We start from the raw sequence: 17,731 nt of genomic DNA, 5'->3' as shown, positions 1-17,731 counted from the left end.
TCGGTCACATTGAAGACAAAAGAAAGATGATGCCTCGGGCTTGGGCTCGTCCTGGTTTCAGCTTCGGCAAAACAGGAATGGGGAGTATATAAACAGTCATTGTTTTCGGTCACATTGAAGACAAAAGAAAGACGATGCCTCGGGCCCGAGCTCCTCCTGGTCTCTGCTTTGGCAGGTCTTTGAGGACAAAAGAAAACCCCTCTCGTCGCATTCCAATGTACACAGCGGAATACCCCAAGACCTTGCTTGGTTGAAGAAGGACAGCTCTCAACTACTCAATTAAATAAAAGAGATCTGAAAGTTTTTTGATAATTCACACACAATTTACACAATTTTTCTAACATGGTGTGTGAAGGAACAAGGATGACGCCAGTGATGGTCATTGAGCCAGGACTGCTTTATTGGATAAACATCAGGTCCTGGAGGATACCTGGGGAGAACCGAGCCAAATGATATCTCTCCTTCACGGGACAGACAGGCGACCAGGTCTTATAGACCGTGTAAGTCAGGGGTGTCAAACGTACAGGTTTTATCCGGGCCGCGGTGTTACGTTTACAGGAGGGAGTTGACGGCACAGACACAAGGGGGCGATGTTGTTGAAGGCGCTAAGACGTGGTGACAAAGAAAATAAAGTGGTCCTCGTATAACACTGGAGCCTCTGTGTTTGGTATTTTGTACTTTTATACAGAATAGGCCAGTGGTTCTTAACCTTTTTTCAGTGATGTACCCTCTGTGAACATGTTTTTAATTCAAGTTGGTTGAAAAAAAGAGATGAAGAAGTAAAATACAGCACTATGTCATCAGTTTCTGATTGATTAAATTGTATAACTGCAAAATATTGCTCGTTTGTAGTGGTCTTTCTTGAACTATTTGGGAAAAAAGATATAAAAATAACTAAAAACTTGTTGAAAAATAAACAAGTGATTCAATGATAAATGAATATTTCTACACATAGAAGTAATCATCAACTTAAAGTGCCCTCTTTGGGGGATTGTAATAGAGATCCAAGAAATCTTTAACCTCAATATTTATGGAACATGTCCACAAAAATCTAGCTGTCAACACTGAATGTTTGATTGTTGCATTTCTTTTCACAGTTTGTGAACTTACATTCGTATTTTGTTAAAGTATTATTCAATAAAGGATTTTTGAATTGTTGCTATTTTTAGAATATTTTTGAAAACTCTCACGTACCCCTTGGCATACCTTCAAGTACCCCCAGGGGTACGCGTACCCCCATTTGAGAACCACTGGTATAAACGACATATATAAACCCTCGTTTACATTGGTAGCAGTGGTGGGATTCGAACCCACGCCGCCGTGATTTTTTTTTTTTTACACGAGGACCACTTTATTTCATTAGTTTTCAAAAACTCCTCTCCGCCACAACGTGTCACCACTTCCGCTCTTAGCGCCTTCAAAATAAGAGCTCAAGGCATATACAGTATAACACAGGGTCAGCAACCCAACATGTTGAAAGAGCCATATTGGACCAAAGCTACAAAAACCTAATCTGTCTGAAGCCGCAAAAAGTTAAAAGCCTAATGTGAGTGTTATGGCAGCAACACTTTAAGTAAGTGTCTAAGAGGGTTAGATCATTCCTGGAAATGACTGGCTTAAAACTGCCAAAGGTATAGATGTGTGTGCCCAAGTTAAAGGAAAGGACAGGCTGTCTTCTTCTAATGGATGTATTACAATCTTTGCAAGCTGGGCAACATTTGCTGTGGTCTGGAACAAATGGTAACGTTTCCTGTGGTCTGGAACAACATGGCACACGATCAGAAATGCAGCCTATTAATATAACATAAGTCATGAGACATGCAAATATCAATTAAATACACATAAGTCAAGGAAATTAAATGTGAAGTGAATTATATTTATATAGCGCTTTTCTCTAGTGACTCAAAGCGCTTTACATAGTGAAACCCAATATCTAAGTTACATTTAAAGCAGTGTGGGTGGCACTCGGAGAAGGTGGGTAAAGTGTCTTGCCCAAGGACACAACGGCAGTGACTAGGATGGCGGAAGCGGGAATCGAACCTGCAACCCTCAAGTTGCTGGCACGGCCGCTCTACCAACCGAGCTATGCCGCCCCCGAAAACAAATATAGCTAGAAACGAGGCATAATGATGCAATATGTACATGCAGCTAGCCTAAATAGCATGGATTATTAGCACCTTATGCAAGTCGATAACAACAACAAAGCTCACCTTTGCGCATTCACGCACAGCATAAATTGTTTGGTGGACAAAATGAGACAAATGAGTGGCATAAAACACGTCTCTCTGTGGCAGCGACGGAGAAAGTTGTACACGTAAACCAGGGGTGTCCAAACTTTTTCCACTTAGGGCCGCAGACTGAAAAATCAAAGCAAGCGGGGGCCATTTTGACATTTTTTTAATTTAAAAAAAACAATTCAATATATGTATAAAAAATATACATTTAGTCCTCCACCTTAAGCTTGATCCCGGGGACCCCAAAGGGTTTTGGTCCCAAAATTTTTAAAAATGTGTCATTATTCAGTATTATTTTGCTTAATTCATATTCAAGTTTTAAATCTCCAGATCAACATTAGGTCCATCTGTCAATATAATGATTTTAAAGATTTGAGTTGTATGCTCTTTTTGTCAAAGAAAACCCTGTTTTTTGATGGAAAAAAACACAAAATATGCAATATTATCAGCCAATATTTTTTTTAAGTGGAATATTTGAGATGATATAATAATTGGAGCCTTAAAAAAAGTCAATAACTAATAACACCATTGATTTTAATTCATTATAATTTTTTGAGCAATGACACTTGAAAACAAATCACATTAAAATGATTGGGGATCCAAAAAGGTCCTAATCATTGAAGTGTTCAAAAATAAATTATACTTTTTTTTACTGTTTACTTTTAACACAATAATCTCGAGATCAACTTCAGATCTATCTGTCAATTATAAGTTTTATTGTTGTTTATGTTTTTTTTTTTCATTTGAGTCCCTTCTTTAAAAAAACAACTCAGTTTTTTATATATAAACACAAAATATGCAACCATTTTCCCCCAAAAAATATCTCAAAGTGAAATATTTAACGTGATGTAATTGGAGCCTTGAATAGGTCAATAATTCACAATGACATTGATTTTGATTCATTATTATTTTTTAAAGAAAGAAACAGCCTGCATGGCAGATTTGTGTTATTAGAGTAAACATTGCAACATTTTCTTGTTACATTTCACCCGTTTACTCCTTTATATCACTTTTTACCTATTTTTAAAATGTGCCGTGAGGCCGTTGAAAAATTACCTGCTGGCCGTACTTTGGACACCCCTGAGTCGTAAACCAACTAGGGTGAGTTCAAGGACCGCCAAAATTAGTAGGACAAAACAGTGCTGGCCAAATACTGTCATCAGTGAAGCATTAACAGGTATTAAACAGTGGTAGTTCTAACAATTAGGACAACTTGTGTCATGTTTTTCCACCGACAGAAACATAAAAAAAAAAAAAATTCATCGCATAATTACACAGTATTTTGAACATCTCTGTTGCTGAATCTTTTGCAATTTGTTCAATTAATAATGGAGACGTCAAAGAAGAATGCTGTTGGTGGAAAGCGGTGGATTGCAGCTGCCTTTAGCAACCGAAACACAGCCGGTGTTTCTTTGTTTGTTGTGAAGCTTTAACACGGAGCGGTCGGGCGAACATGTTTCTCTACGTCAACCAGCAAGTTTTTGGATGGGAAAATTGTGATATTAAGTTGGCTCTTACCGGAGACTTGAGTGGATTATGTGACCTCATCCTGTAGCTGTCACAAAGGCAGCTGTTATCTTGGCTCCTCCATTGGCTTCTCTCAGAGACACTGGCGGTCACCGCAGCCCTCCGACTTTCAGGTATGACTTTATAATCTCACTAAAACACTATTAAAACTATAAGCAGGTAAGGGATTTTCCAGAAGTATCTTAGTAATTGTGTCTGATTACATCTGAATCGCTCACACTGCAGTCGCCTGGAGCCGTCGCCTTTTCTTTTCTTTTTCTTTTTTTTTAGTGCTTCACTCTAACTTTCCTCATCCACAAATCTTTCATCCTCGCTCAAATTAATGGGGAAATCATCGCTTTCTCGGTCCGAATTGCTCTTGCTGCTGGTGGCTATGATTATAAACAATGTGGGGATGTGAGGAGCTCCACAACCCGTGACGTCACGCGCACATTGTCTGCTACTTCCGGTACAGGCAAGGTTTTTTTATTAGCGACCAAAAGTTGTAAACTTTATCGTCGATGTTGTCTACTAAATCCTTTCAGCGAAAATATGGCAATATGGCGAAATGATCAAGTATGACACATAGAATGGACCTGCTATCCCCGTTTAAATGAGAAAGTCTCATTTCAGTAGGCCTTTAACATAGGCTGACCATACGTCCTCTTTTGACATGTCCTCTTTTTCGGGGGTGTCCGGGCGTTTTTTTTTTTTAAATGCCTCAATTGTCCGGCATTTTGAATTAGGGTTGCGTGTATTTTCAATGTACGTCCAGAGTTAAGTTACCGTATATATATATTACTCGAGTTGGTGAATTCTAGCTGTAAATATTGTAGCGGCTGGATACGTGGTGTTAGCCAATGGCTTTGGCTGGGGGGCGGGACTTCCGGGGAAGATAGTGAAGTGACGCTGTTGACAGGAAGTGTTGGTTCGAGTTTTGCCGGGAAATGTCCTTTTTTGTTTTAAATGTTGACTCTGCGATTTTTTATTTTTTATTTTTTTTTACAAAAGACTAAAATAATTGGCTCAGAAATGCTACCTCTGTTTTTGTTGTTTTAACTGATTTGTGAAATACTCTTCACCCATGGTGTTTTCTCTGAGAACTTCTGTTTTTGTTTCATATGTTTTGAGGGATTATTTATATTTTTTACATTAGAATGGTCCACTGGACTGAGAAGAGACATTTTAAAGAACGGGCTTTTACCTGTTTTTTGTTTAAGTCAAATTAACCTGTTTTGCGGCATTATTTATGTGTATATTATATACAAGAGGTTATTTTGAATATTGCTACCTTTGTACTTTTTCTAAAACTGTGAATGTTACATAATAGAAGTGTGACTTATTTTGTTATACTGTCAACAGAGGAGAAAAAATGCTTTATTTGAATAAATATATTATTTACAAAGCAAGTTCAAGTATCATTGGCAAATTTTCACCTATATGTGTCCTCTTTTGGGATTCCAGCCTATTTAACATCACAAAGAGGCAAGTCCATAAAAATAGTTTACACATAAATACATAAATACTGTATGTATATATATATATATATATGTATAATATACGCTATTTATATATTTTACTGTAAGTAAATGTTTTATTTTACACCCTCGATTCAAAGCAAAGTATTAATAGAGCTGTCGCAGGTCACGTGACGTCCTGCGGTACAACTGTTGGCCAGCAGAGGTCAGTGTTCGCCGCCCGGGGCTCGGTTTGTTTGTTTCCTGCTCCTCGGCGACAGTGACGCAGCATGGTCAGAACCGGGAAGTCACGTGACTGCCGCGGCGGCCACGCCCACACCGCAAGTCTGCTGAAAAAGCCGCCAGGTGTCGGAAGAAGACTCTCAGCCATGACAAGCAGGTAAGGAAACCACTTGGAACTTTTTTTTAACTCTCAAACACGTCAAAAAACTTGACTGCCGTGGGTGCGTGTTTAATTCCGGCTTTAATGCGTCTCGAGCAAAATAGAAATATGTCATTGTGTCAAATATGATATTGTAAGCCGAACCAAGTTCGAATAAACTCTCGGGGACGATGTGCGTGACGTCATAGCTATGCTTTGAGCACTTTTCCCTCCTGGAAACCAAACTAAACGTCGAAAACATCCTTACTTGGTCAACCAGGAAGTGAAGAAATACTCTGATTACTTTAGTAACGCTGGCTGTCCAGTGCGCAAACGTGTTCGGCAGGTTTGTCGTCGGTGCGTGACTTTGTTTGCCACTTCCGGTCTGCCTGTGTCTGCTCCGTGATTGGCTGCCAGCCATCAGGTGACCGTGTCATTGATTGATGGAAAACAATCACTTCCACCCTATGAGTCATCACAAGAAAAGACAATGGCGAGACTTTGACCAGGCCGCCGCCCGTGATGACGACTGAATGTTTGTCTACAAATACTCGCTAATTTCATGTTTTCTCACGTGTGTCGGGCCGCAGCGTCGCCAAGAAGATCCAGTTCTAAAATCCCGTGTTTGAGGCGGTGGAAGTGGAAGTGGACGTGGCGGGCGTGTGCGCTCGCCTCGCCGCTGCCCTTGATTACAACTAAATGTTTGTCAACAAATACTCGCTAGATTCATGCTTTCTAACGTGTGTCGGGCCGCAGCGTTACCAAGAAGATCCAGTTCCAAAGTCCCGTGTTTGCGGCGGCGGAAGTGGACGTGGCGGCAAGCGCTCACATGGACATCACCTGTGATGACGACTGCATGTTTCTCAACAAACATTAGCTAGTATTGGTGCTTTCTTACGTGTGTCAGGCCGCAGCGTCGCCAAAAAGATCCAGTTCCAAAATCCTGTGTTTGAGCCGGTGGAAGTGGACGTGGCGGGCATGTGCGCTGACCTTTCCGCCGCCCGTGATGACGACTGAATGTTTGTCCACAAATATTCGCTAGTTTCATGTTTTCTAACTTGTCGGGCCGCAGCGTCTCCCAGATGTCCAAGAAGATCCAGTTCCAAAATCCCGGGCATACTAGCCTTGCCGCCGCCCATGATGACAACTGAATGTTTGTGTACAAATATTCGCTAGTTTCATGTTTTCTAACGTGTGTCGGGCCGCAGCGTCGCCAAGAAGATCCAGTTCTAAAATCCCGTGTTTGAGGCGGTGGAAGTGGAAGTGGACGTGGCGGGCGTGTGCGCTCGCCTCGCCGCTGCCCTTGATTACAACTAAATGTTTGTCAACAAATACTCGCTAGATTCATGCTTTCTAACGTGTGTCGGGCCGCAGCGTTACCAATAAGATCCAGTTCCAAAGTCCCGTGTTTGAGGCGGCGGAAGTGGACGTGGCGGCAAGCGCTCACATGGACATCACCTGTGATGACGACTGCATGTTTCTCAACAAACATTAGCTAGTATTCGTGCTTTCTTACGTGTGTCAGGCCGCAGCGTCGCCAAAAAGATCCAGTTCCAAAATCCTGTGTTTGAGGCGGTGGACGTGGACGTAGCGGGCATGTGCGCTGACCTTTCCGCCGCCCGTGATGACGACTGAATGTTTGTCCACAAATATTCGCTAGTTTCATGTTTTCTAACTTGTCGGGCCGCAGCGTCTCCCAGATGTCCAAGAAGATCCAGTTCCAAAATCCCGGGCATACTAGCCTTGCCGCCGCCCATGATGACAACTGAATGTTTGTGTACAAATATTCGCTAGTTTCATGTTTTCTAACGTGTGTCGGGCCGCAGCGTCGCCAAGAAGATCCAGTTCTAAAATCCCGTGTTTGAGGCGGTGGAAGTGGAAGTGGACGTGGCGGGCGTGTGCGCTCGCCTCGCCGCTGCCCTTGATTACAACTAAATGTTTGTCAACAAATACTCGCTAGATTCATGCTTTCTAACGTGTGTCGGGCCGCAGCGTTACCAATAAGATCCAGTTCCAAAGTCCCGTGTTTGAGGCGGCGGAAGTGGACGTGGCGGCAAGCGCTCACATGGACATCACCTGTGATGACGACTGCATGTTTCTCAACAAACATTAGCTAGTATTCGTGCTTTCTTACGTGTGTCAGGCCGCAGCGTCGCCAAAAAGATCCAGTTCCAAAATCCTGTGTTTGAGGCGGTGGACGTGGACGTAGCGGGCATGTGCGCTGACCTTTCCGCCGCCCGTGATGACGACTGAATGTTTGTCCACAAATATTCACTAGTTTCATGTTTTCTAACTTGTCGGGCCGCAGCGTCTCCCAGATGTCCAAGAAGATCCAGTTCCAAAATCCCGGGCATACTAGCCTTGCCGCCGCCCATGATGACAACTGAATGTTTGTGTACAAATATTCGCTAGTTTCATGTTTTCTAACGTGTGTCGGGCCGCAGCGTCGCCAAGAAGATCCAGTTCTAAAATCCCGTGTTTGAGGCGGTGGAAGTGGAAGTGGACGTGGCGGGCGTGTGCGTTCGCCTCGCCGCTGCCCTTGATTACAACTAAATGTTTGTCAACAAATACTCGCTAGATTCATGCTTTCTAACGTGTGTCGGGCCGCAGTGTTACCAAGAAGATCCAGTTCCAAAGTCCCGTGTTTGAGGCGGCGGAAGTGGACGTGGCGGCAAGCGCTCACATGGACATCACCTGTGATGACGACTGCATGTTTCTCAACAAACATTAGCTAGTATTCGTGCTTTCTTACGTGTGTCAGGCCGCAGCGTCGCCAAAAAGATCCAGTTCCAAAATCCTGTGTTTGAGGCGGTGGACGTGGACGTAGCGGGCATGTGCGCTGACCTTTCCGCCGCCCGTGATGACGACTGAATGTTTGTCCACAAATATTCGCTAGTTTCATGTTTTCTAACTTGTCGGGCCGCAGCGTCTCCCAGATGTCCAAGAAGATCCAGTTCCAAAATCCCGGGCATACTAGCCTTGCCGCCGCCCGTGTTGACAACTGAATGTTTGTCTACAAATATTCGCTAGTTTCATGTTTTCTAACGTGTGTCGGGCCGCAGCGTCGCCAAGAAGATCCAGTTCCAAAACCCTGTGTTTGAGGCGGTGGAATTGGAAGTGGATTTGGCGGGTGTGTGCGCTTGCCTCGCTGCCGCCCGTGATGACAACTAAATGTTTGTCAACAAATATTTGCTAATTTCATGTTTTCTAACGTGTGTCGGGCCGCAGCGTCGCCAAGAAGATCCAGTTCCAAAACCCTGTGTTTGAGGCGGTGGAATTGGAAGTGGATGTGGCGGGTGTGTGCGCTTGCCTCGCTGCCGCCCGTGATGACAACTAAATGTTTGTCAACAAATATTTCCTAATTTCATGTTTTCTAACGTGTGTCGGGCCGCAGCGTCGCCAAGATGTCCAAGAAGATCCAGTTCCAAAATCGTGGGGATACTCGTCTTGGCGCCGCCCGTGATGACGACTAAATGTTTGTCTACAAATATGCGCTAGTTGCATGTTTTCTAACGTGCGTCGGGCCGCAGTGTCGCCAAAAAGATCCAGTTCCAAAATCCTGTGTTTGAGGCGGTGGAAGTGGACGTGGCGGCGTGTGCGCTTGCCTCGCCGCCGCCCGTGATGACAACCAAATTTTTGTCAACAAATATTAGCTAGTTACATGTTTTTTAACGTGTGTCGGGCCGCAGCGTCGCTAAGATGTCCAAGACAATCCAGTTCCAAAATCCTGTGTATGCCCGCCTTGTGACCACCCGTGATGACTACGGAATGTTTGTCTACAAATATTCGCTAGTTTCATGTTTTCTAACGTGTGTCGGGCCGCAGCTTCGCCAAGAAGATCTAGTGCTAAAATCCCGTGTTTGAGGCGGTGGAAGTGGAAGCGGACGTGGCGGGCATGTGCGCTCGCCTCGCTGCCGCCCGTGATTACAACTGAATGTTTGTCAACAAATACTCTCTAGTTTCATGCTTTCTAACGTGTGTCAGGCCGCAGCGTCACCAAGAAGATCCAGTCCCAAAATCCCCTGTTTGAGGCGGTGGCAGGGGACGTAGCGGGCATATGCGCTCACATGGCCGTCGCCTGTGATGACAACTGCATGTTTGTTAACAAACATTAGCTAGTATTCATGTTTTCTAACGTGTGTCGGGCCGCAGTGTCGCCAAGATATCCAAGAAGATCTAGTTCCAAAGTCCTGTGTTTGAGGTGTAGGTGCACTTGGCGGGCATGTGCGCTCGCCTTGCCGCTGCCCGTGATTACAACTGAATGTTTGGCAACAAATACTCGCTAGTTTCATGCTTTCTAACGTGTGTCGGGGCGCAGCGTTACCAAGAAGATCCAGTTCCAAAGTACCGTGTTTAAGGCGGTGGTGGTGGACGTGGCGGCAAGCGCTCACATGGCCGTCGCCTGTGATGACGACTGCATGTTTCTCAACAAACATTAGCTAGTATTCATGTTTTCAAACGTGTGTCGGGCCGCAGTGTCGCCAAGATATCCAAGAAGATCTAGTTCCAAAGTCCTGTGTTTGAGGTGTAGGTGCATGTGGCGGGCATGTGCGCTCGCCTCGCCGCTGCCCGTGATTACAACTGAATGTTTGTCAACAAATACTCGCTAGTTTCATGCTTTCTAACGTGTGTCGGGCCGCAGCGTTACCAAGAAGATCCAGTTCCAAAGTCCTGTGTTTGTGGCAGTGGACGTGGCGGCAAGCGCTCACATGGCCGTCGCCTGTGATGACGACTGCATGTTTCTCAACAAAAATTAGCTAGTATTCATGTTTTCTAACGTGTGTCGGGCCGCAGCGTCTTAAAGAAGATCCAGTTCTAAAATCCTGTGTTTAAGGCGGCGGAAGTGGACGTGGCGGGCGTATGCGCTCGCTTCGTCGCTGCCTTTGGTGACAACTGAATGTTTGTCAACAAATACTCGCTAGATTCATGCTTTCTAACGTGTGTCGGGCCGCAGCGTTACCAAGAAGATCCAGTTCCAAAGTCCCGTGTTTGAGGCGGTGGACGTGGCGGCAAGCGCTCACATGGCCGTCGCCTGTGATGACGACTGCATGTTTCTCAACAAACATTAGCTAGTATTCATGTTTTCAAACGTGTGTCGGGCCGCAGTGTCGCCAAGATATCCAAGAAGATCTAGTTCCAAAGTCCTGTGTTTGACGTGTAGGTGCACGTGGCGGGCATGTGCGCTCGCCTCGCCGCTGCCCGTGATTACAACTGAATGTTTGTCAACAAATACTCGCTAGTTTCATGCTTTCTAACGTGTGTCGGGCCGCAGCGTTACCAAGAAGATCCGGTTCCAAAGTCCTGTGTTTGTGGCAGTGGACGTGGCGGCAAGCGCTCACATGGCCGTCGCCTGTGATGACGACTGCATGTTTCTCAACAAACATTAGCTAGTATTCATGTTTTCTAACGTGTGTCGGGCCGCAGCGTCTTAAAGAAGATCCAGTTCTAAAATCCTGTGTTTAAGGCGGTGGAAGTGGACGTGGCGGGCGTATGCGCTCGCTTCGTCGCTGCCTTTGGTGACAACTGAATGTTTGTCAACAAATACTCGCTAGATTCATGCTTTCTAACGTGTGTCGGGCCGCAGCGTTACCAAGAAGATCCAGTTCCAAAGTCCCGTGTTTGAGGCGGTGGACGTGGCGGCAAGCGCTCACATGGCCGTCGCCTGTGATGACGACTGCATGTTTCTCAACAAACATTAGCTAGTATTCATGTTTTCAAACGTGTGTCGGGCCGCAGTGTCGCCAAGATATCCAAGAAGATCTAGTTCCAAAGTCCTGTGTTTGAGGTGTAGGTGCACGTGGCGGGCATGTGCGCTCGCCTCGCCGCTGCCCTTGATGACAACTAAATGTTTGTCAACAAATACTCGCTAGATTCATGCTTTCTAACGTGTGTCGGGCCGCAGTGTTACCAAGAAGATCCAGTTCCAAAGTCCCGTGTTTGAGGCGGCGGAAGTGGACGTGGCGGCAAGCGCTCACATGGACATCACCTGTGATGACGACTGCATGTTTCTCAACAAACATTAGCTAGTATTGGTGCTTTCTTACGTGTGTCAGGCCGCAGCGTCGCCAAAAAGATCCAGTTCCAAAATCCTGTGTTTGAGCCGGTGGAAGTGGACGTGGCGGGCATGTGCGCTGACCTTTCCGCCGCCCGTGATGACGACTGAATGTTTGTCCACAAATATTCGCTAGTTTCATGTTTTCTAACTTGTCGGGCCGCAGCGTCTCCCAGATGTCCAAGAAGATCCAGTTCCAAAATCCCGGGCATACTAGCCTTTCCGCCGCCCGTGATGACAACTGAATGTTTGTGTACAAATATTCGCTAGTTTCATGTTTTCTAACGTGTGTCGGGCCGCAGCGTCGCCAAGAAGATCCAGTTCCAAAACCCTGTGTTTGAGGCGGTGGAATTGGAAGCGGATATGGCGGGTGTGTGCGCTTGCCTCGCTGCCGCCCGTGATGACAACTAAATGTTTGTCAACAAATATTTGCTAATTTCATGTTTTCTAACGTGTGTCGGGCCGCAGCGTCGCCAAGATGTCCAAGAAGATCCAGTTCCAAAATCCTGGGGATACTCGTCTTGGCGCCGCCCGTGATGACGACTAAATGTTTGTCTACAAATATGCGCTAGTTGCATGTTTTCTAACGTGCGTCGGGCCGCAGCGTCGCCAAAAAGATCCAGTTCCAAAATCCTGTGTTTGAGGCGGTGGAAGTGGACGTGGCGGCGTGTGCGCTTGCCTCGCCGCCGCCCGTGATGACAACCAAATTTTTGTCAACAAATATTAGCTAGTTACATGTTTTTTAACGTGTGTCGGGCCGCAGCGTCGCTAAGATGTCCAAGACAATCCAGTTCCAAAATCCTGTGTATGCCCGCCTTGTGACCACCCGTGATTACTACGGAATGTTTGTCTACAAATATTCGCTAGTTTCATGTTTTCTAACGTGTGTCGGGCCGCAGCTTCGCCAAGAAGATCTAGTGCTAAAATCCCGTGTTTGAGGCGGTGGAAGTGGAAGCGGACGTGGCGGGCATGTGCGCTCGCCTCGCTGCCGCCCGTGATTACAACTGAATGTTTGTCAACAAATACTCTCTAGTTTCATGCTTTCTAACGTGTGTCAGGCCGCAGCGTCACCAAGAAGATCCAGTCCCAAAATCCCCTGTTTGAGGCGGTGGCAGGGGACGTAGCGGGCATATGCGCTCACATGGCTGTCGCCTGTGATGACGACTGCATGTTTGTTAACAAACATTAGCTAGTACTCATGTTTTCTAACGTGTGTCGGGCCGCAGTGTCGCCAAGATATCCAAGAAGATCTAGTTCCAAAGTCCTGTGTTTGAGGTGTAGGTGCACGTGGCGGGCATGTGCGCTCGCCTTGCCACTGCCCGTGATTACAACTGAATGTTTGGCAACAAATACTCGCTAGTTTCATGCTTTCTAACGTGTGTCGGGGCGCAGCGTTACCAAGAAGATCCAGTTCCAAAGTACCGTGTTTAAGGCGGCGGTGGTGGACGTGGCGGAAAGCGCTCACATGGCCGTCGCCTGTGATGACGACTGCATGTTTCTCAACAAACATTAGCTAGTATTCATGTTTTCAAACGTGTGTCGGGCCGCAGTGTCGCCAAGATATCCAAGAAGATCTAGTTCCAAAGTCCTGTGTTTGAGGTGTAGGTGCACGTGGCGGGCATGTGCGCTCGCCTCGCCGCTGCCCGTGATTACAACTGAATGTTTGGCAACAAATCCTCGCTAGTTTCATGCTTTCTAACGTGTGTCGGGCCGCAGCGTTACCAAGAAGATCCAGTTCCAAAGTCCTGTGTTTGTGGCAGTGGACGTGGCGGCAAGCGCTCACATGGCCGTCGCCTGTGATGACGACTGCATGTTTCACAACAAACATTAGCTAGTATTCATGTTTTCTAACGTGTGTCGGGCCGCAGCGTCTTAAAGAAGATCCAGTTCTAAAATCCTGTGTTTAAGGCGGTGGAAGTGGACGTGGCGGGCGTATGCGCTCGCTTCGTCGCTGCCTTTGGTGACAACTGAATGTTTGTCAACAAATACTCGCTAGATTCATGCTTTCTAACGTGTGTCGGGCCGCAGCGTTACCAAGAAGATCCAGTTCCAAAGTCCCGTGTTTGAGGCGGTGGACGTGGCGGCAAGCGCTCACATGGCCGTCGCCTGTGATGACGACTGCATGTTTCTCAACAAACATTAGCTAGTATTCATGTTTTCAAACGTGTGTCGGGCCGCAGTGTCGCCAAGATATCCAAGAAGATCTAGTTCCAAAGTCCTGTGTTTGAGGTGTAGGTGCACGTGGCGGGCATGTGCGCTCGCCTCGCCGCTGCCCGTGATTACAACTGAATGTTTGTCAACAAATACTCGCTAGTTTCATGCTTTCTAACGTGTGTCGGGCCGCAGCGTTACCAAGAAGATCCAGTTCCAAAGTCCTGTGTTTGTGGCAGTGGACGTGGCGGCAAGCGCTCACATGGCCGTCGCCTGTGATGACGACTGCATGTTTCTCAACAAACATTAGCTAGTATTCATGTTTTCTAACGTGTGTCGGGCCGCAGCGTCTTAAAGAAGATCCAGTTCTAAAATCCTGTGTTTAAGGCGGTGGAAGTGGACGTGGCGGGCGTATGCGCTCGCTTCGTCGCTGCCTTTGGTGACAACTGAATGTTTGTCAACAAATACTCGCTAGATTCATGCTTTTTAACGTGTGTCGGGCCGCAGCGTTACCAAGAAGATCCAGTTCCAAAGTCCCGTGTTTGAGGCGGTGGACGTGGCGGCAAGCGCTCACATGGCCGTCGCCTGTGATGACGACTGCATGTTTCTCAACAAACATTAGCTAGTATTCATGTTTTCTAACGTGTGTCGGGCCGCAGTGTCGCCAAGATATCCAAGAAGATCTAGTTCCAAAGTCCTGTGTTTGAGGTGTAGGTGCACGTGGCGGGCATGTGCGCTCGCCTCGCCGCTGCCCGTGATTACAACTGCATGTTTCTCAACAAACATTAGCTAGTATTCATGTTTTCTAACGTGTGTCGGGCCGCAGCGTTGCCAAGATGTCCAAGAAGATCCCGTTCCAGAGTCCCGCGTTGGAGGCGGCAGCGGCGGTGTCGGTGGACGTGTCCATCATCCGCATCCCGCCCCACCACTACGTCCACGTGTTGGACCAGAACACCAACATCGCCCGTGTGGAGATCGGGCCGCTCACCTTCATCCGCCAAGATCACGAGAGGTCAGCGCCGGTGGAACTCGGCGGCCGTCTTGTGGCTGACGCCTCCTGCCCTTTGCAGGGTCCTGTTCTTGCCGGTGCGGATGATCACGGTGCCGCCGCGCCACTTCTGCGTGATCGCCAACCCGGTGGCGTGCGACGACGACGGCCGCGTCCTCTTCGACGATGCGGGCCAGGCCAAGCTGCGCCACGCCGACCTGGAGATCCGCCTGTGCCGGGATCCTTTCCCGCTGTACCCCGGAGAGGAGATCCAGCAGGTGGGCGGGGCGGTTAGGGGGCGCGGCTTGTGACCACATGATCGGCTGCCGTCTTTGCCCTTCAGGAGGTGACGCCGCTGCAGGTGGTCTATCCCGACACGGCACTGCGACTGCGGGCGCTGCTGGACTTCCAGGAGGAGGGCGGCAAGAGACGGGTCGCCGGGGACGAGTGGCTTTTCGAGGGACCCGGTGAGTTTTGTCCATGTTGCCGCGGCAACCGTCTAAAGGCGTCTGCCGGCTGTCAGGGACGTACATCCCCAAGAAGGAAGTGGCGGTCCTGGAGACCATCAAGGCCACGGTGATCCGGGTGAACCAAGCCATCAGACTGCGAGCTCGCAAGGAGGGAGTCGACCGCAGCGGCGTGTACCGCGTCACAGGTGGGACACGCCCCTTTTCCTCACTTCCTGCTTCCGTTGCAAGCCCTGAGCTTGTGTCGCCATGTGTGCTTATGTTTGTTGAGGTTTTTTTCCGAGGATCCCAGTTTGGGTTTGGCCTACTTCCTGTTGTTTTATTTCCATGAGCTTCCTGTCCACTTTCTGTCATTTTGTACTCCACCTCTGCTGCCCGCTTTTATTTTGAAATGCTCCTGTATGTGTTTGACTTCCTGTTTATGTTTGTTGAGGTTTTTTTCCGAGGATCCCAGTTTGGGTTTGGCCTACTTCCTGTTGTTTTATTTCCATGAGCTTCCTGTTCACTTTCTGTCATTTTGTACTCCACCTCTGCTGCTCGCTTTTATTTTGAAATGCTCCTGTATGTGTTTGACTTCCTGGTTATGTTTGTTGAGGTTTTTTTCCGAGGATCCCAGTTTGGGTTTGGCCTACTTCCTGTTGTTTTATTTCCATGAGCTTCCTGTCCACTTTCTGTCATTTTGTACTCCACCTCTGCTGCTCGCTTTTATTTTGAAATGCTCCTGTATGTGTTTGACTTCCTGTTTATGTTTGTTGAGGTTTTTTTCCGAGGATCCCAGTTTGGGTTTGGCCTACTTCCTGTTGTTTTATTTCCATGAGCTTTCTGTCATTTTGTACTCCACCTCTGCTGCTCGCTTTTATTTTGAAATGCTCCTGTATGTGTTTGACTTCCTGTTTATGTTTGTTGAGGTTTTTTTCCGAGGATCCCAGTTTGGGTTTGGCCTACTTCCTGTTGTTTTATTTCCATGAGCTTCCTGTCCACTTTCTGTCATTTTGTACTCCACCTCTGCTGCTCGCTTTTATTTTGAAATGCTCCTGTATGTGTTTGACTTCCTGTTTATGTTTGTTGAGGTTTTTTTCCGAGGATCCCAGTTTGGGTTTGGCCTACTTCCTGTTGTTTTATTTCCATGAGCTTCCTGTCCACTTTCTGTCATTTTGTACTCCACCTCTGCTGCTCGCTTTTATTTTGAAATGCTCCTGTATGTGTTTGACTTCCTGTTTATGTTTGTTGAGGTTTTTTTCCGAGGATCCCAGTTTGGGTTTGGCCTACTTCCTGTTGTTTTATTTCCATGAGCTTCCTGTCCACTTTCTGTCATTTTGTACTCCACCTCTGCTGCTCGCTTTTATTTTGAAATGCTCCTGTATGTGTTTGACTTCCTGTTTATGTTTGTTGAGGTTTTTTTCCGAGGATCCCAGTTTGGGTTTGGCCTACTTCCTGTTGTTTTATTTCCATGAGCTTCCTGTCCACTTTCTGTCATTTTGTACTCCACCTCTGCTGCTCGCTTTTATTTTGAAATGCTCCTGTATGTGTTTGACTTCCTGTTTATGTTTTTTGAGGTTTTTTTCCGAGGATCCCAGTTTGGGTTTGGCCTACTTCCTGTTGTTTTATTTCCATGAGCTTCCTGTCCACTTTCTGTCATTTTGTACTCCACCTCTGCTGCTCGCTTTTATTTTGAAATGCTCCTGTATGTGTTTGACTTCCTGTTTATGTTTGTTGAGGTTTTTTTCCGAGGATCCCAGTTTGGGTTTGGCCTACTTCCTGTTGTTTTATTTCCATGAGCTTCCTGTCCACTTTCTGTCATTTTGTACTCCACCTCTGCTGCTCGCTTTTATTTTGAAATGCTCCTGTATGTGTTTGACTTCCTGTTTATGTTTGTTGAGGTTTTTTTCCGAGGATCCCAGTTTGGGTTTGGCCTACTTCCTGTTGTTTTATTTCCATGAGCTTCCTGTCCACTTTCTGTCATTTTGTACTCCACCTCTGCTGCTCGCTTTTATTTTGAAATGCTCCTGTATGTGTTTGACTTCCTGTTTAGTTAGTAGTCACTGAACTGTGTGTCCAGGGGAGGAGTGGCTGGTCGGCAAAGTGGGGGCGTACCTGCCGGACGCGCACGAGGAAGTGCTGGACATCGTCAACGCCTTCATCCTGACCGACAAGGTGACTTCCTGCGGGCCCAGGTGCGGCGAGACGCTGGCTCTGACAGCGTGACCTTTGACCCCACAGAAAGCGCTGCACGTGCGCGCCCTGCGGGCCTTCAAGGACACGGGGGACCGCCAGCGGCGTACGGGCGACGAGTGGCTGGTGACCAACAGCGACCACGAGGCGCACATCCCCTCGGTGGCGGAGGAGGTGGTGGGCGTGGTGGAGGTGACCACGCTGAGCAGCCGCCAGTACTGCGTCATCCTGGACCCGGTCGGACCCGACGGCAAACCTCAGCTGGGCCAGAAGAGGGTGGTGAAGGTGAGCCGGGGGAGGGGGGGGCGGGGCTTGTGACCCG

At 47.3% G+C, this 17,731-nt stretch overlaps 1 protein-coding gene across 50 annotated transcripts in view; it reads left to right on the top strand.

Annotated features, from left to right (window-relative positions):
* The first annotated feature begins 5,450 nt into the window (after positions 1-5,450).
* mvp (major vault protein) overlaps positions 5,451-17,731 on the top strand; it is a 55,016-nt gene continuing 42,735 nt past the window's right edge. For all 50 annotated transcript variants that reach the window (XM_061884405.1, XM_061884400.1, XM_061884389.1 and 47 more), the window contains exons 1-7: positions 5,451-5,597; positions 14,609-14,794; positions 14,853-15,048; positions 15,114-15,237; positions 15,294-15,425; positions 17,297-17,391; positions 17,458-17,694. In XM_061884405.1, the coding sequence (XP_061740389.1) occupies positions 5,488-5,597; positions 14,609-14,794; positions 14,853-15,048; positions 15,114-15,237; positions 15,294-15,425; positions 17,297-17,391; positions 17,458-17,694 (1,080 nt within the window). In that variant the 5' untranslated portion in view covers positions 5,451-5,487. The remainder of the gene's footprint in view (positions 5,598-14,608; positions 14,795-14,852; positions 15,049-15,113; positions 15,238-15,293; positions 15,426-17,296; positions 17,392-17,457; positions 17,695-17,731) is intronic.

This window comes from Nerophis ophidion, linkage group LG23 (assembly GCF_033978795.1).
Source record: "Nerophis ophidion isolate RoL-2023_Sa linkage group LG23, RoL_Noph_v1.0, whole genome shotgun sequence".
Lineage (NCBI taxonomy): Eukaryota > Metazoa > Chordata > Actinopteri > Syngnathiformes > Syngnathidae > Nerophis > Nerophis ophidion.
The sequence above is the reverse complement of the archived record's forward strand: the minus strand, read 5'-3'. Positions and strand labels throughout refer to the sequence as shown.